At 49.3% G+C, this 18920-nt stretch overlaps 1 protein-coding gene across 2 annotated transcripts in view; it reads left to right on the forward strand.

The window, feature by feature from the left end:
• The window catches only part of SHISA6 (shisa family member 6), a 191910-nt gene that overhangs the window by 160714 nt on the left and 12276 nt on the right, over positions 1–18920 (forward strand). The window contains exons 5-6 of one of the 2 annotated variants that reach the window (XM_079323158.1): positions 6663–6725; positions 18208–18360. In XM_079323158.1, coding sequence (XP_079179284.1) covers positions 6663–6725; positions 18208–18360 — 216 coding nt within the window. The remainder of the gene's footprint in view (positions 1–6662; positions 6726–18207; positions 18361–18920) is intronic. The other variant, XM_079323159.1, reaches the window with a different exon arrangement.

Here is an 18920-nt window from a genome sequence, read left to right on the forward strand (position 1 = left end):
GGGTTTAACAATCTGTGAGTTTAAATATTCCTGTGCTCATCACCTCTGAGCCCTGCCTGGCACACCTGGCTCAGGAGGGGCTTTGCTACCCCATTCCTGGGCTGCATTTTGCCACTGTCACTGCCCAAAATCCCTGGAAAAGGGTCGGTGCCTGCTCCCCTTCCCAGCTCAGCTTGACCACCGAGCAGCTGAAGGACGTTTGCTCAAGGTTCCCCCTCTGGAATACAAATTGTACAAAAGCAGAAGATGCCGGAGGGGGCTGGTGGGTGATGAACGAGGAGCTTTGTGCTGGGAGTATTTCCATTCTCCCCAGCAGCTTTTGGGCTGCTTTCCTCCCTGCCTTCCTCTACATCCCCCCCAATTTCTCAAGACTCGAGTGCTGGGGAAGATCAGCCCTAGAAAGGGATTTTCTCTTCATTAGTGCAGATATCAAGGAGGTTTCTTGTCATCACAACAACAAATGCTGGTTCCATCCTGATCTGGAAATCTCAGCAATTTTGGTGACAAGATTGGAGGGGCAGAAGGCAAAGAATTGGTTTCCACAGAATCATTTTGGTTGGAAAAGGTTTCTAAGTGTCCAGTCACTAACTCATGCCACATCCACCCATCTTTTAAATCCTTTCAGGAACGAGGATTCCACCCCTGCCCTGGTTTCCTTCAAAGGCTGATGGTTCCTCTTTAGGTCATTTCTTTTTTTGTATTAACTACAGGTTTCAGAGCAGCTCCTAGCACTTTAATAAATTCTCTAAAACGAATGCAAAGTATAGCATGTCTGTCAGAGTGATCATATATCTGTACTACAGTTACAGATATATCTGTAATGCAGTTGGCATATATTAAAAATATCCTTGCTTTGCAGTTTTCATAAGGAATTTTATTAGGAAAGACAGGCTGGAAAATACGGCATTTTCTTTTCATATTCTGACACTTGATATTTTTTTTTCCATTATAGAACACAATAAATCAAGTCTTTATTAGTAATATTCCCATATGAAATCCCTGAGACCGAAAAAAAAATAGGTTCTGGAGAAGACTAAAACCAAGTACCAAAGGGAAGATTAAAACTGTGGGAAAATGAGGATTTCCTAGGTAGGAAATGCAGTAGGAACTCTTTGGGGGCTATTTAGAGTGTTCTTTAACACTTACCCAGAGTTTGCACCTTTGTGCTGATGATTGAGGTGATTATTATGGTTTAACCCCAGCTGGGAACAGCCCCACGCAGCCAACAGGGTGCAGGAGAGAATTGGAAGGCTGAAAGTGAGAATATTTGTGGATGTAGGCAGTTTAACAAAATAAAATAATAAATTGTAAATGAAAATGAACATGACTTCTGTGCACGTGTCTTTCCCTGTTTGCAAAGGAGTGGGAGCACTGGTTTCCTTTTTTCCAGTGAAACATCTCACTCTTTCTGCTGGTTATTTTATCTGATCGCTCCTCCAGCTGCGCTCAGAAATTTCCTTTTGTGGCCTGGCAATTCAGAGCCCTGTGGCTCCTTTCTTCCCCTAATAGAGTTTCCTGGTAAATAGCTTTGAACTCAGATCCTTGTCTCAACAATAGATAAGCTTCTGCCTAACTGGCTCTTCACAATTAACAGCATTATCTTGTTAAACCTGAAGAGGTGTGGGAAGGCTCAGCCATCATTTTAAAGTATTTTATTGCTTAGAAAGTGTTTACAAAGGGCTACAGGAGTGGTAAATGAAGCCCAGTGCTGCATTCAGATGCTTGATTAGCTTAGCCACATCAGAATGCCAATAATTCACATTCTGACAGGGCTGGATGATATTGCTGAGGCAGCAGCCTCAAAACACCTGAGGTTTTTAGAGAAGAATGAGAGGAGAGGAGAGGAGAGGAGAGGAGAGGAGAGGAGAGGAGAGGAGAGGAGAGGAGAGGAGAGGAGAGGAGAGGAGAGGAGAGGAGAGGAGAGGAGAGGAGAGGAGAGGAGAGGAGAGGAGAGGAGGAGGAGAGGAGAGGAGAGGAGAGGAGGAGAGGAGAGGAGAGGAGAGGAGAGGAGAGGAGAAGGAGAGGAGAGGAGAGGAGAGGAGAGGAGAGGAGAGAGGAAGGAGAGGAGAGGAGAGGAGAAGGAGAGGAGAGGAAGGAAGGAAGGAAGGAAGGAAGGAAGGAAGGAAGGAGAGGAAGGAAGGAGAGGAAGAGGAAGGAAGGAGAGGATTTGAGGTGAAATGAAAAGTTGCTCATTATCAGGAGGTGACGGTTCCTATTCGGGTGCAGCTGTCCTCAGTAAAGAGCTGGTTTCCCCCAGGAGTGAGGTTGTGGGAATAAGTGACCCGTGAGAGGGCAGCAAAACCTCTGCTGGTTCCCTTCTGGAACAATTGGTGTGTTTGGGTTGTGTCTGCTCCTGTTCTAAAAACCAGCATTTCACACCTTGAGCAACCCCATGTCTGTGTCCCCTCTCACCCTGCAGGGAGCAGCAGGGCGTAGGACACACAGAATTTGGGGTTCAGGTGCCTGCTGCTGCTTGATCTGTGAATGAACTTGGCTGGAGCCCAAGGGATGGGCACAGGAGCCACCAGCTCCTCTGAAAACTTCTGGAAGGATGAAGAGATTCATCTGGGGAAATTCATCCTCCCAAGGCCCACAGGATAGAAGTGTCTGTGCAGCCATCCAGTCATGCTCAATGAACTTATCAGCTGTAAATGCCAGGGAGAGGTCATCGAGAAATACACCAGGCTCCTTCCTCACTCCCTGCTTTGCAGCCTCAAAAATAGATGGAGTAACACATAAATAAGGCAATAACTGGGGGAATCACTGCTGGAATTCACACTGGGTCAAGAGGAAGATGAGGGAGGGATGTGCCCTTGTGGCAGAGGAGGCAGCAGCATCCTGGGATGCAAGTGGGAATGGGGTCCTGGGGAGGAACAGGGCAGTGCTGGGACCAGTGCTGGGACCAGTGACAGGCTCCCAGTACAGCGGAGCATGGCTGAACTGGGCCGGTGTCCTGGTTTGAAGGACAGGTGTCTTCCAATAAAGGCAGAAGCTTCTCTTTGAAATGGAGAGTGTAAAACATCTTCTTATAAATTATTATTATAATTTTGAAATTAAGGGGCTCTCAGGCAAAGATATGGGAATTAGGAATAACAGTTCTCTACTAGGAAAATTAAAATAGGAATGCAGTATTGCAAAGAACAATCCCAAACCCTGCCAGAGTCAGAATCCAAGCTGACACAGTCAGTCAGTCAGGGTGGTGGCAGCAGTCCCATTCAATGGTGGCTGCATCCTCCTGCAGTGGCAGATGTGGTTCAGCTGGAGCAGTGCTCCTGGAGAAGGTGCAGTTTCCTCTGAAGGTGCAGGGATGGTGTGAAAAGGTCTGGCTTTCCTCTGGAATCCAGTGGAAAGAAGGTCCCTTGGTGTCCAAAATCTCAGTTTTTCTCTGGATAGGAAAGGCTTGGCTCCTGCCCTGGCTGGAGCATCTCCCATGGGATGATGTAATTTTATCAGTCATGCACTGGGACTCACTGGCCATGAACAGGAGATATCTCCTGGAGGGAAGATGGGCTGTGGAAAGATAAAGATGATTGCCCAGCTGGTTTAAAGATGGCCCATTAGCAGAGGATATGTGCCAGGAGATCAGGGTCACTGTCCCACCTGGCTGCAGCAGATGGTGACAGAATGCACATTGCTGGACACATCAACCCAACACAGCTGGTTCCAGCAAAGGGCTGAGGATGCTCAAGGGGCTGAGATGGGGCCGGGATGGGAGAAGGCCCAGGTGGATCTGTCAGTGCCTGTGATGGACTGAGGGTGAACAAAGAGTGGAACTGGTCCTTTCCCAGTGGTTCCCAGTGCCAGGGCAAAGGGAACAAACCCCAATACACAAAATTCCACCCAAACATCAGAGAACCCTCCCTCACCGTGAGGGTGGGTGGGCACTGGAAAAGCATTTGGAGAAGGGACACAGAGTGTCCATCCTCAGAGTCCATGGGGCCACAGTGGGGATTGTTCAGCTTGGAAAAGACACATCCAGTCCAGCCACCAACCCTGCAGCACCTCCATGGTCACTAAACCATGTCCCGAAGTGCCACATCCATGTGTTTTTGTCTAAAATTCCCTCCAGACAGTTGCAGGGATTCCAGAAATATCCAGTTTCTTGTTTGTGCCCCTTCCTCTGGTCCGGTTTTCACATTAAATTGAAATTTGTCATGGGGGAACAGAAACTGAAACAAAGTCACAAAATGAGTTCCTGCAGAATTTTTCCTTGCTGGAAGCAATGAACAGTGGAGGATTCAAAGGAAAATTCAAACTAGGGAAACATGTAAGGCATTTATTTAAGGGCACTTTAGGTGGATCCCAGTGGATCTGGGCTCCTCTCAAGATTTGCTCATCTCGTGCTGGCAGCCAGGCTAAAACCCTTCTATTTTTCCATCTGTCTGGGATAGGAGTGCTTGGATTCTGGATGGAGCAGGAAGCAGGTGAAGATGGCCAGTCTGTTATCACCTGAATAAATAAACTCTGATTTTAATCCTGATTGCACCCAGACACTCCCCATAGTGAGGGAGAGAGACAAACAAGCAGCCAAAAAAACAAAATCTCAGAAACAAATCATGGCAACTTAACCTTATTTTTATTATTTTTGCTGTGTTTTATGGCCAGGAGAAAATAATTAATATCAAAGATCATGACCTTAGCAAGGTTTCCAGCAGCTTCCAGATTAATTAGAAAAGCAGGTTGTTAATGAACCTGGCTAGGGAAGAGGCCATGAGGGATGAGTGACCATGCAGGGACTAAACACCAGGGGAAAGATGGCCTGATGTGGTTCTGGATTTGGTTTCTTTGTTCCTGGTGGAGAAGGAATTTGCTTATTAAATTTGCAGGTGGTATGAAGCTTGGATGACCGTAAGTCTATTAGAGAGCAGGATTAGAATTTAAAATGTTCTTGACAAATTGGATAAATAGCCTGAAAATAAATTGATTAAATGGAGAAAAATGAGATGCTTCGGGTGAAGCAGGAATGCTAAAAAGCCTTTTCTGTGTTGGAGAACAATTGGAGAGTTCCTTGGAAAAGCAGTAAGGAACCATAAAGGATCACAGACTTTAAATGAACCAGGAAAATAAAAATATCACATGTTTGTGTGAACAAGAGAAGCTGACTGGGCACAATGCAGGCATTCCACTCTGTCCTGGTTAGAAACACATTCCCAGCCTTGAGGAGGATCTCAAGCAGGTCAGTGGGAGCACAGGGTGCTGGAATGACAGGGAGCCAAGGCAGAGCAGGTTTTGCAGGGAAACAGGAAAGGAATGGTGTCAGCATGAAGGATAAAGGAACACACACTTACTGTGGTCACAAAGAGCTGTGGCAGAAATGAGGGGGATTCTCTCCACATCCCTGGAAGACAGGAAAGAAGGAATTGGTCTGAAAAACAGAATAGTCAGTGACACAGATCTGGGGAAAAAGTAAAATGTCCATGACAGATTTGGGAAAAGCTGAGTAGCCACTGGAGTAACCCCCTGCACCAGCAGAGCAGGACATGAGGGATCCCTAAAGATCTCCTCTCATCCTGCACTGCCACAGCTCCATCCATACTGCAAAGGTCTGGACAAGGAGCTCATTCCCTACTGTAAACTAAAGCTCATGGATTTATCAGGAGTCCCTTCTCTGCTGATTTCAGTGCAGTCAGAAGGAGACAGAGATGTTTCCCAGCCCCAGATCCAGCAGTGGCTCTGCCATGGGTTGTTTCCCCTGCACTGGGTGTCTCAGTCCCACAGGATTCCCATTTCCTGAGGAGAGATCCAGAGCTCACATGCAGCTGTTTTGATGCCTGGAGAGGCTCCTTGGGGCAGAGGCTGGGCAGTGCCACAGGAACCAAGCAGGGATTCATCCCAAGGCTCCAAAGGATTCCCCTTGGGCAGTGCCAGGGCCCAGCCGTGGCTCCACCCAAGATGGGCCCAAGATGGATCCGAGTCACGAGTTCTCACACTTGCATCACTTTGGCTCCATTTCCATCTTGGCTTCACTGTCCAATCCCAGCTGCAGCTCCTGCACTCCCATCCTCCCACATTCTCTCCTCCATTGGCTGCTGGTTGCACTTTTTGGGGCTGAAGCTGCAGCATGTCCTTGGCTGTGGGGCTGGAAAAGGATTGTTTTGTGTGCCTGAGCTGGGAGGAGAACTTGGGACACTTTGCATGGAGTTCAGAGTCACACACCAATGCAGTGCACAAACTGGAAATATGAAAGCTGAAACTTAAGGCATCAGTTTAACTCCATGAGGCCACACCTTTGACTCCTTGTGATTTTGTTCACAGTGGGACACTCCTGGTTTGGGTGTTTGGGTTTCACATCCTGAAAACCTCCAAAGCTCCAAAGGGCTGTACTGGATGGAGCTGGAGCAGTGGAATGGGGCCCAGGAACAGCCCAGCCTGTGGGTACAGTGGGGTGTGCTCCTGGCTGGATGTGTTTCTCACCTTTGCAGAGAACCTTCATTTGCAGGCTCAGCAGAAGGGGAGCAGATTCTCATTATCGTGTTCTCCTTGAATCTGGAATTTTAAATGAACTGCATAACAGAATCTTCTGCTTTCTTAAGCATTTCCTTCTCCTTTCTTTAATCACGCTGAGATTTCCTGTGATACTGTGAGCTGTAATTATCATCTGCAGATCAGTGGCAATGCTAAGCTTGTTCTTAAAGGGATTTTTTTTTTTCTGTGAATTTCAGATGACCAAGAACAAAATTATAATCACCTGATACTAAACAGTGCCACCCAGACACCTACACATGGTAAGAGAAAGCAAAGAGCAAAATTACACACGTTGTAACTTTCCTCTGCCAGCCAGTAACATTTACTGGTACCAAAGTGTGTTTAATGCTAATGGAAATATTCCTCTGGCAATTCTGCATGGCTGATGGTTCCCATTAACATTAAACACAGGACCATATTTTCAAGAGTGTGCACAGGGAAATATGGCCCAGTCTTTTCTAACTGTGCTGATCAGCCTTGTGTCTAATTCCAAGATACTCCTTTGTTTCCCACTTGGTTTCCTCCACCTTGTCCCAGCCTGGAGATGTTTCTTTGCATCCTCCATGGCCAGAACCTGCCTCTCTGCTCAGCCCTGTCCCCCAGCCCTTCTGTGCCCTCCTCTGGGTTTCTGAGCAGCAGTGGAGCCTGGGCTGTGTCCCCTCTCCCTCAGAGCCACCACGGACCAGCCAAACCCTGGAGCTCCTGGCTCCATCCAACCCCAGACCAGCCCCTGCCCCCAAATCCCTGTTACCCAGTCTCTGTGCAGTCAGATCCATTTCTGGTTGATCCCTCAGGTCCCCTCTGCTTTCTTCCCTCTTCTGCTGCTGCTTTGTCTTGGTCCTGTCCGTGTTCCTCCCTGTACCCTTTGCCTTTGGGATGTGATGCATCCCTCTGCTGTAAGCACTCAGTAAATCTCACCTCAGTCACCTCTGCCAATGCTGAATCTCTGTATTTGTCACTCTTTTTGTCCTGGCATTTGTTTTGACTTCTGAAACCTTGTCCTGACTTTTCTGGAGCTGATTTATTGCAAGTTGTGTTCACGTATAGAAATCTCCCTGCTGCTAAGGAGGGTGGGAGAACAATTGCCCTTGGAAAGATCACCTAAAAACCTTGGGGGTTTCTTCTTGCCAGAGGAGGCAGGCATCTCCTCAGCCTGCAAATTGCTGCCATGGTAAGACTGTGTTATTAGGGCTTCATTTTCTGCCTTCCAAACACTCCAGGAGGAAGAGTGTCAGCTTTAAACTCATCAGTGCCACAGCAGTATTTATTGAGCCTGAACTGACAGCCTCCAATGTTCCTGACTACTCGTCCTGTTTACTTTTCTACCTTCCTGAGGGGAAAAAAAAAAAAAAAAAAAAAAGAAGAAGAAAATGGAGAAATAGGGTTGAAACTGTGTTGTCTTCTCTTTGGTCTTGGTACTAGTTTTTAAAATCCAGGCCCTGCTGTGTTCTGAGCCGCCCTTAACCTGCTGGGTTCTGTATCTGTGCAGGAGCTTGAATGCAGCTCCAGCATCAGGGTCCCATTGCAGCCAAGAACTGCAGGGAATGTGCTAAAACAATTCCACTTCCCTCTGCTACTAACAGATGCTTTGCTTTTTTATGTACTTAAGAGACAAAGAACCAAAGGCAGACACACTCATGGTCTTGGATTCCTTGTGCTTCCTGTGTCTTAATAATTTGGTTGTTCTGAGTGATGAGCTGACTGCAAGTGTGTGATTCAGAGGTGCATCTTCCCTCTGAGTGTTCCAGATGGCCATGGGTGCTTTTGTTCCTTACATTTATGTTCTGATGCTGGTGAGCCATTGCTTGTGGAGTCTGAAACTACCTTTGGACTTTTCAAATAAGACATCAGAAGAGCTTGCAGGATTCAGAGTCACTGCTGAGGTTGTGACCAAGGTTGAATTTAATCCCCTCCCTGGCACGGGGTGCCTTTGCTGTGTGGCCATGCAGATGTGGGGTGGACAGGAGCTGTCCTGTGTTCAGCAGCTGGTTCCTGGCACCCTCTGGGCAGTGACAGCCTCACAGAGCAGAGTGAGGGGCTTGCAGGTGGCCTGGAATCCTCTTCAGTGCAGCTGAATGTCCTCAGGGTGCTAGCCTGGGCCAGCAGAGCAGTGGCTGGAGGTGACAAACAGCCAAAAAACCCTGCTGTGCCTGGAGCAGCTCCCTAAGGCTGCACCCCTGAGTGTGCAGGGTGAGCTGAATCCTGGAATTCCTGTCAGGATGGGAGATCAGCTGCTCTGGGCTCCTCTCTTCACAGGTCTTTGCCTTCACCTGTAATTCCCTGAATCTCCAAACTCCTTCCATCCTGGGCCTGAGCAGCAGAGGATGCCCCCAGCCAGCTGTGCAGACCCTGAGCCTGGGGCTCTGCAGGAGAGCTCCTGGTGGGAAAGGGAGGAAAGCCAAGGCCCCTCTCCCCTTCCTGCACTGCTGGGACTGCAGAAAAATGGAGCCAAATGCACCCAGCCAGGTGTTCTCCCAAAGGTCTTGGGAATCACAGCAGGATCTCAGGGTCTGGGAATGATCCAGATGGGCAGTGGGGCAGCTGTTCTGCTCTTTGGAGAATCATAACTGGATTTTGGTGTGCAGGAGTGGTCCAGATGTGCAGCAGGACAACCATTCCCTGTTTTGGGAATCACAACAGGATCTCAGCATCAGGTGAGATCCAGATGTGCAGTGTTCTGCTCTTTGGGGAATCATAACAGGATCTCAGCATCCAGAGGTGATCCAGATGTGCAGTGGGGCTGCTGTCCCACCAAGCAGTGTTCTGGGAATGCCCTTCTCCATCCCTGACAGGGCCAATGTCCAGCTGGGGAAGGCAGAGGGTGGCCAACATCTGTTTCCACAGCAGATGCTCTGCAGCTCCTCATGTCCTGCTGCCTTCAGCTGCCACAAAGAAACAAATTCCAGGGGATGAGAGCAATCCATGCTCACAAGGAGTGAGGACAACAAGGAAAAAGCAGGTTTGAGGTCTTGGAGCTGTTCTGCTTCAGCTACAGGTTCCCAGGGTTTAACCCCCAGGGCTCTGGTTTAACCTGGCAGGGGGGGCCACTTTTGGGGCACAACTTTTCAGTGTAACTGGGCTGCCCACCACAGAGCTGGGATTTCCCTGAGCAAGAAGGAATAACCACTAATTAAAGGTGGGGTCCCAGTGAATCTGTTCTGCCAGGCTGCTCTCACCTCGTTAGCACAGGGCTGAGAGGGGAAATCTCCCTTCCCTCTCTCCTGGCTGGCACAGAGGGCTGAAACGTGGGCTGGGAAATGGGATATCTGGGGAAGACAATTCCCAGCAGGATCAGAAGTGACCATAGGCAGGTGAGTCACAGGAGGTGTCCAAGGCAGGTTGGGTTGGAACCCCTGGAAGGTCCCTGCCCCTGGATCAGCTTTAAGGTCCATCCCAACCCAGCCTGGCACTCTGCAATTCCATGACTCTCCCAGCCCAGGGGCTGCAGCCCCAGGATTTCAATTCTGCTCTTGTTGAGGGCTCTGAATTCACCATAGTGACTCTGAGCATCCCACATCTTCCAGAAATCCCTTGGGGGTTTTTCTGCTGCTGGGATATTTCTGCCCCAAATTCCCTCCCAGGACACCAAGTGTTCCCATTCCAGAGGTACCTATAGCCCTTTAGAAACAGCTAAAATTCTGCTTTCAGTGACAGATTTTAGACCCCAACTCCACTGAAATCTGAATTTTCATGTGGATTTCCTTAACTCTAGACTTTATTTCTACCTCAGCTGCAGATTTGAGCTGCAAATGAAGAACTCTACAGCAGTTTTAGGAAATGTAGTGATTTGTATGTAAAATGTGAGTGGGAGGGAGCAAGTATTAGGCTCTAAGCACAACCAAGTTTTACATATGAAATGCAGCTAAATCTTTTGATACATTAATTTATCTTGCTTAGATATTCAACCTTCACACAAAATAAGCACATAAAATGATTTTCCCCATAAAAATATTAAAATATGAAGGAAAAAACCGAGCTGGGGGCACAAAAGAGAACTGAGCATCAGCTATAACAGAAATACACACTGACTGCCTGGGCTCAGTTTCTGTACAGCTTATTGCTTTATTTTTACTGCTACTGAAGTTTCATCTCATTATATTTAGTGCATATATAATTATCCTAACCTAAAGAGCACCTAATAAACATTTTTTTTTTTACATCTTTATAAATACCAAGCGCATTTCCAAATAATATGGTTAGAAGGAAGTTCATATCACAACTTTTATGTCAGTTAATTGCATTTGACAATCATCTCAAAAAGTACTTGGTAAACCACCATGAGCAGCCAATTACCTCAAGGTTTTAATTTGGCCGAGTGTTTTTCCATGAATGATGCCTGGGATTGCTCTGATGGAGGCAAGTTTCATTTTATAGCTGTACTTATGTGAGCTATTATCAGTTTTCTCTCTATGTATTCATGAGTGTGATTTTCTTTTTCTCTTCCTTCCTTCCTTCCTTCCTTCCTTCCTTCCTTCCTTCCTTCCTTCCTTCCTTCCTTCCTTCCTCCTTCCTTCCCTTCCTTCCTTCCTTCTTCACTTCCTTCCTTCCTTCCTTCCTTTCCTTCCTGCCTCCTTCCTTCCTTCCTTTCTTCCTTCCTTCCTTCCTTCCTTCTTCCTTCCTTCCTTCCTCTCCTTCCTCCTTCCCTTGCCTTCCTTCCAGGCTCCTTCCTCTTCCCTCTTCCTTCCCTTCCTTCGTCCTTCCTTCCTTTCCTTCCTTCCCTTCCTTCCTTCCTTCCTTCCTTCCTTCTTCCTTCCTTCCGTTCCTTCCTTCCTTCCTTCCTTCCTTCCTCCTTCCTTCCTCCTTCCTTCCTTCCTTCCTTCCTTCCGTCCTTCCCTTCCTTCCTTCCTTCCTTCTCCTCCTCCTTCCTTCCTTCCTCCTTCCTTCTTTCCTCTTCCCTTCTTCCTTCACTTCTCCTTCCTCCCTCTCCTTCCCTCTTTCCCTCCCTCTCCTCTCCCTCTCCCTCCTCATTCCCCTTTCCCTCTCCCTTCCCCTCTCCTCTTCTCTTTTCCCTCTTTTCCTCCTCTCCTTCTTTCCTCATCCTTTTCCTCCTTCTTTCTCTTTCCTTCATTTCAAAAATCCAGGGCATCTTTCTTCCCACACACTAATAGGGCTTTGGGGGATATATTGCTGAAAAAATCCTTGCATCAATTTTCTAACATCAGACCAGAAGCTTCAATTTGGGGCAATCCCAGAAGATATGAAAATGATTCCCTATTCTGTCACATCTCCTCCAGCAATTTGTTGAGAGTTTTGTGTCTATTGTGTTTAAGACACTGTTTACAAAATCATAACAATTAAGGATTGTTTAAATTAGCTTTATCCCCAGCAGAAATATATGGGGGGAAATGAGAAGCTAATCAGATGTGGAGCAATAACCACAGAACAGTCAGACCCTGATGTCCTGACCTTGTGCAGGGCAGGAGTGGCAGTGGGAGGGAGGATGCAGCTGGGACAGGGCTGGAGCACAGCCCCAGCTCCTGGGGCATCCAGGAGCTTTTGGGGTGCCAGGCACTGACTCCTGCTCTGCTCACAGAACACCCAGATTCTGCCATTCAGCCTCAGTTCTGGGATGGGAGCTCACTGCAGAGCCAGGGCCAGAACTGCTGTGCCCTGGGAGCTGCTGGCCCTCAATGCAGAGCCACCCTCAGAGCTGGGCTGTTTCTGCGGATGTGCTGGGACTGAGGGAGGCTGGACTCACCCTGCTGAGTGTGTGCTGCCCTTCCCTCAGCCACAGACACAAAAACACACAAAAGGTGAGGGCGGCAAGGGACCTTAAAGTCCCCCGGTCCCAGGCAGAGCACAGAGGGTTGCTGCCCCTGGATCCCTGGAATGTCCAAGGCCAGGCTGGACACTGGGACTGGGAGCAGCCTGGACAGGGGAAGGTGTCCCTGACATGGCAGGGCTGGGATCCAGTGACCCAAACCAAACCAAGCCACACCACACCAACCCAACCCAACCCAACCCAACCCAACCCAACCCAACCCAACCCAACCCAACCCAACTCAACCCAACCCAATCCAATCCAATCCAATCCAATCCAATCCAATCCAATCCAATCCAATCCAATCCAATCCAATCCAATCCATTCCAATCCAACCCAACCCAACCCAACCCAACCCAACCCAATCCAATCCAACCCAATCAAATCCAGCCCTACCCAACCCAACCCAATCCAACCAGACCAGACCAGACCAGACCAGACCAATCCAAGCCAATCTAAACCAAACCAAGCCAAGCCAAGCCAAGCCAAACCAAGCCAAGCCAAGCCAAGCCAAGCCAAGCCAAGCCAAGCCAAGCCAAGCCAAGCCAAGCCAAGCCAAGCCAAGCCAAACCAAACCAAACCACACCACACCAATCCAATCCAACACAAACCAAACCAAACCAAACCAAACCAAACCAAACCAAACCAAACCAAACCAAACCAAACCAAACCATTCCATGTCTCTGTGGTTTTCCCTCCAGAACCAGCTCCCTCTGCCTGCCCTGGCAATCTCTGGGCACGAGGCCCTGACAGAGCTGGGGGCAGGTACCCCTTTGCCATGCTCTCAAGGTCAGCCCCAGCTCTGGTCCAGAGCCAGGTGTTTTGTTCTGCACCTCTGCAAGGGCAGAAACCTCCAGCATGAGCAGCTCCTCTGCTCTGATTGCTCTGTGCAATTTTAATTTCTGCAGCTCTCCCATTTTACTTGGCAGCCTTGCTCCTCTCAGTGCAGTTGTGGGGTGTATACTCAGTAAAGCACTCTGTGTGCTCAGGGCCTTTCCTTGCTGATCCCCAGGGTGACAGCACTCAGGGGTGTCACTGTCCCACCCCAAGGCATCACCCTGCATCCCTTCCCTCTGCACCTGCCTGCTGCTCAGCTCTCAGCCAGGAGCCCTGCAAGACCCAGCCCCAGAGCCATCCTGACAGACACAGGGGTTCTAACTCTGGCTGAATTTCAAATCCTCCCTCTCCAGCTCTTATAAATGAGGGCAGCTACTCACAGGAGAGCTCTGATTTGCACCACAGAGGATCTGACCTGGAAATGTGGAAACTTCCTAGAGATTAGTCATGAGAAATGCAAAGCACTATTAATAACAGTGTTTGTAACACGAGCAAGCAGAAGTGTGAAAACACAAACACTGAAGATACATGTTATAAATTTAATTTGAGCATGTGAACATCAGTTTATCTGCCTGCTCTGACAGCGTGTCACTTCAGAATGGGCTGGGAGCTCTGAGCTGGGCACAGGAGGCTCCAGAACGTCATCAGTGCCAGCAGATTTTCCTCAGGAACGGGGCCCTTTGTAAGAACTTGCGTCAGAATCCGAGACTCTGCGTCTGAGCCTTCAAAGGGCTGAGCAGAAGGCAGAGCTGGGGGAGCTCTGACAGAGGGCTGGAGCTCTGCTGAGCTGGAGCTGAGCAGCAGAAGGCTGGGTTGTAGCAGCTTCTCCTAGGTGACATTGTTTGCTTTCTCTGGGTGAATGTTTTAAAAGGCATCTGTTGAAATGTCTTGCAGAATTCACACAACATATGTGCAGACTCAAATGCAAATCTGCAGCACATCCCTTTTGCCACTTGAGCTTTGTTTAAAACTTTGCCATCAATTCACTTTTTTTGTTTTTGTTTTTGTTTTGGGTATCATCTGCTCCCGTCCTTGAACATGAAAGGTTTAGTGCCTCTTGTAAACACACTTTGAAATTGTCTTCCAACAAGATGGGCAGAGCAAGATGTGACAAGAAGACTTCAGGTCCAATCTGCACAGCTCTGGAAATCCTGAAACTCCTCTGAGCCCTGAGCTTGCAGAGAGGCTGCAAAGCACTGGCAGAGAAATGAGGCTCTGCCTCAGCTCAGAGGGGCTTTGTTTCCCTCTTAGGTGCCACAGCAGCTGAGTGCTCGAGTCCAGCAGAGCCCTGGATCTGTGTGTTCACCTTCAGTGCAGTCCCCAGGCACAGCAGGGCTGCAGGACCCACACCAGCCCCAGCCCATTCTCCTCTTTGGATCAGTGATGGCTTGCAGTGCCCACCCAGAACAGAGGTTGGACCGAGTTAAAGAATAAAGTGGGGATTTATTAAAGGCCTTGAATAGATACACCTTGGGCAGTCAAAGCCTCCCTGAGGCTGCACCCAAGATGGACAATGGTCATGAGTTTTACAGACAATTATAAATTTGGTGTATTTGCATATCAGGGGTTAATTCTCCAATTACATCTTCAGGTAATTAAGTTATATCTCCCCAGTTTGCTGCCTCCCAGTTCACTTTTGTTTGTACTTTTGGGGCCTGAGGCTGTGGGGTGTTCTTGGATCACAGGCCCAGAGGAATTGTTTTGTCTGCCCAAAATATGAAGACAGTTAAATACACTTTATGTGAATTCAGAATTATGCATTAATGCACTATAGGATTTGAAAAATATGAAAGCTAAAATTCTAAGGCATCATCAGGATGTAGTAGGAGCATGAGCAGTCCCTCCAGGGCAGCCCCTTCCCCAGCTCTGTGAGCAGAGCAGGAGCCTCCCAGAGCCTGGCCCAGGGATGCTCTGGTTCTTATAAAAATACAGCAGGGTTCAGACTGGCCTGGCAATTCTGGCTCGTGAAGCAAAAGAAATGCACCCACCTTGCTTGGTAGGGCTCCAGGAGGAGAGGTGAGAACTCCACAGAGCTGCCTGCTGCTCTCCTGAGCTCCTTGTGCCAGCCTGGTGAGCTCTGGGCTGGGCTGTGCCCAGTACCAGGGCTGGAGCATCCCTGCTCAGGGCACTGTGCTGCCTGGAGGGTGAGGGAATGCTGCAGAGCTGAATTCCTGCTGAATTAATCAGAGACATCAGCAGAATTTTAAAGCTTTGCATTGACTGTACCAAGGTGGGGCTGTTCTGAGGCTGTAGCAAAGGGAGTTTAGAACCCCAGAGAAATGGCTGGGTGAGGTTTCTGTGGCTGCTGTGTGTCCTCTGTGCTGGTGAGTTCATCTCCTCTGCCAATTCCTGTGCCAGGATGGATGGTGTGTCAGAAAATGGGCACAAAATGGCACAGAGATGAAAGGTGGTGCTGAGGAAAATGGGGACTAAACCTGACTTTCACAGTGAATCCCAGTAACATGGGACAGAGCTCGTTTCCCAGTGCCCAGAGTGTAGAACTGGACTGGGATGGGTGGGAATGCTGGGGAACACAGTGTACAACCTCAGCTGCCTTGCAGGGAACTGGGAGACCTTTTTATTTGCATCTGAGTATTTATCATGACCTGCAGCTTCCATAGGAGCCCACAAACACCACAAACAAAGAGGAGAGAGACCAGAGACAAGCATGACTCAAATATATTGCAGAGTGAAAAACTGCTGAGAAACTGGTGCTGAACTGGCCTCAGAATATAAATTCCACGAGATATTTCTCCTTACTAAAGCGCCTCAGTTTTCTGATCTCCCTCTCAGACCACATTATGTAAAAGACATCTGAAATTAGCTGTGGTCATTTCAGTTTATCCCTTATTTTGCTGAGTGACGGGCAGTGGATTTCAAGGTGACTTCTCGTTTGCCAGAATCATTCCTGACTGCCTGGATGGGAAGAGCAGCAAGAAGATGAAGGGATGGTGCAGCAGCCCATCAGATAAACGTGTGGCACTTGATTTCACACACCTCCTGCAAACAGTCAATTAATGCTCCTGCTCCGGCACTGAGCCTGTGCTGGGCTCATTGCAGCATGTCCAAACCTCCATGGAAATGGAGATTAGCTACAGGTTCTGCCTGAGGAATTTGCAAAGAGATGTTACCCCAGGGTCCTTGCCACACAAGCACAGGGAGTGGGGACATGGTTTCAATGCTGATGCAGTCTCTGTTTACTGGGTAACATCAAATCAATTGTTTCCAGCCCTGATGAGCAGGATGCACTCCCTGATCCTGCAGCCAGTGTGTTAGACATGGGTTGAAGCCATCAGCAGGGGAGTGATGCTCTCTGGGAGGTGACACTCCAGCTCCCTTGGGTCTGTGCTCTTCCTGCCACACCAGAACCAGTTCCAGAAGAGCAGAGAGGAACAGAAGAAATGGGAGAGGAGATTTATGAGCTGAGGTGGTTATTGCAGTGCTAGGAGGAGTTTTTCACCAGTGCTGAATTCTGTAAGGACTGCCTCAGCCTGTCTGACACTGCAGTGCTGAGGGTGGGTGACAGGAGGTTTAAAAAGATCCAGGGGAAGTCACAGTGGGAGAAAAGTTGTGGGAGCAGCTCAGGATCCCTGTGCACAGACACTCAGAACTGTTGGGTTCATTTCCAGGCAGCAGGGGCACTGAGGACACCGTGAAATTAAAAATGCAGAGAGGAGGAAAACGTCCTACTGTCCAACAAACAGGGCAGAGAGGCAGCAGGGAGGAGATGGCCTCACTCTTACAGATGATTTTTGGAGAAAATAGATTCACTTATGACTCAGGTGCAGAAAAATGTCTGTGAAATGTCTGCACTCTACTTGGGTGGATTTTGTTTTGAATTTTTTTCTGAGAAATGGGAGAAGTTAGCAAGTGTATGGACACTGCACAAAGCCAACAGTTTTCCAAGGGAAATTCACTTACTGCTCTGTTACATTTGGGCAGAATCTGTGCAGAATCTCTTTTGGGCAGAATCTTTTATCTCAACAAGCCTGTGCTGCAGAGGAGGCAACAGGGCTTGGGGCAGGTGAGTGCACACTGGTCATGCATTGCTCTTCATGGACAGGAATGTGTGAAGCCAAGACTTGGACATTCTGCTGCTCTACTACAGAATTTACCCACCTGATTCCATTTTCAGACCATCCCTGTAGTGGTCACTCCTGGTCTTATGCCTCAGCTACAGAACCCCATCCCTGCTGTGGGTTTCTGACAGAGCCCACTGGTGTCTGTTCTGGCTTTGCTTCCAATAATTGAAGTTCCTGCTTTGTTAAATACTTTCATATCTGCTAATTTTAATAGCTGAACACCTGGGAATTGTAACTGCAGTCCAACAGGTCCGTGTCCCTTGGCTGGGCTGATGAAAGATCATTTTCCAGCTTGCAGTGAAGGAACAAGGTTTCAAAACCCTGCAGTTCAGTTCTAGCATCTGGGCTCAGTGAAAATCTTTACTGACAGTGCCCTCAGCATTAAAATTGTGCAGAGGAGACCCTGCCTGGGGACCCCCTCAGTGACCCACAGAATGAACATCAGTAGAGGGGCATCCTCAGGGACAGGGATTTCCTGCCTCAGGAACCTCTTCAACACCTTGCCTTGCCCTCTGAGTGCCCCCAGATGTGCCCCCAGATGTGCCCCCAGAGCCCCACCACACACTCCTGAGTGCAGGGAGGTTTCCAGAGCCCCCAGGTTATTTCAGAGCATTAATGAGGCATGTGGCACATGCAGAGGGCAGCTGGATCATCAGTCCCAGCTAAAAGAACCCCCCCCCAGGCTGGTTTGTGTCCCTGAGATGGGCAGAGCACAGTGTGGGGTGAAGGTGAGTGATGCTGCCCGAGCACCTGGCACAGCCCTGGGGTGAGAGCTGGGACAGCTCCAGGGACTGGGGCAGCTCCAGGGACTGGGGCAGCACTGTGCTCTCCCTGTGATCGCTGTGGACAAGGAAACAGCACCACAGGATCCATTTCTCACGATCTGGACAAGGAAACAGCACCACAGGATCCATTTCTCACGATCTGCTGGTGCCAGCTTGAATCATGTCCAGGGGCCCGTCACTGAGGCTGGCTGGGGTCCAGCTCTGCTCCCTGCTGGAGCCTGTGGGGCTCCCTGCCTCTCATCTCCTCTAAACCTGCCTTTCTCTGCTGTTTTTGCAGATAAGCCACGGATGAACAACATCCTCACCTCAGCCACCGAGCCCTACGACCTGTCCTTCTCCCGCTCCTTCCAGAACCTCTCTCACCTCCCGCCGTCCTACGAGTCTGCTGTCAAGACCAACCCCAGTAAATATTCATCTCTGAAGAGACTCAGTAGGTGTCAGCTCCTTTCGTTCCCCCTGTGTCTGATTTGTTCTGGGAATAACCATTCCCTCTGCTGGGGCACTGCCAGGGTGGCATCTCCAGTGCTGATTCCCTTGGCTGTCACTTCCCATCAGGGGTGAGTGGGGAGTCATTTCATTGCTGGGGCAGCACAGCACAGCCCAGAACAGCACAGCCCTGCACAGCACAGCCCAGCACAGCCCAGCACAGCACAGCCCTGCACAGCACAGCACAGCCCAGCACAGCACAGCACAGCCCAGCACAGCACAGCTCTGCACAGCACAGCCCAGCACAGCCCAGCACAGCACAGCCCAGCACAGCCCAGCACAGCACAGCCCTGCACAGCACAGCCCAGCACAGCACAGCACAGCCCAGCACAGCCCAGCACAGCACAGCCCTGCACAGCCCAGCACAGCCCAGCACAGCCCTGCACAGCACAGCCCTGCACAGCACAGCACAGCCCAGCACAGCACAGCCCAGCACAGCACAGCACGTGTGGTTACTGCTTGTTGTGCTACCTGCCACCCCCTGCCCGGATCTGCTCCTGACAC

The sequence above is a fragment of the Erithacus rubecula genome (genome assembly GCF_903797595.1).
Source record: "Erithacus rubecula genome assembly, chromosome: 20".
Classification (NCBI taxonomy): Eukaryota; Metazoa; Chordata; class Aves; order Passeriformes; family Muscicapidae; genus Erithacus; species Erithacus rubecula.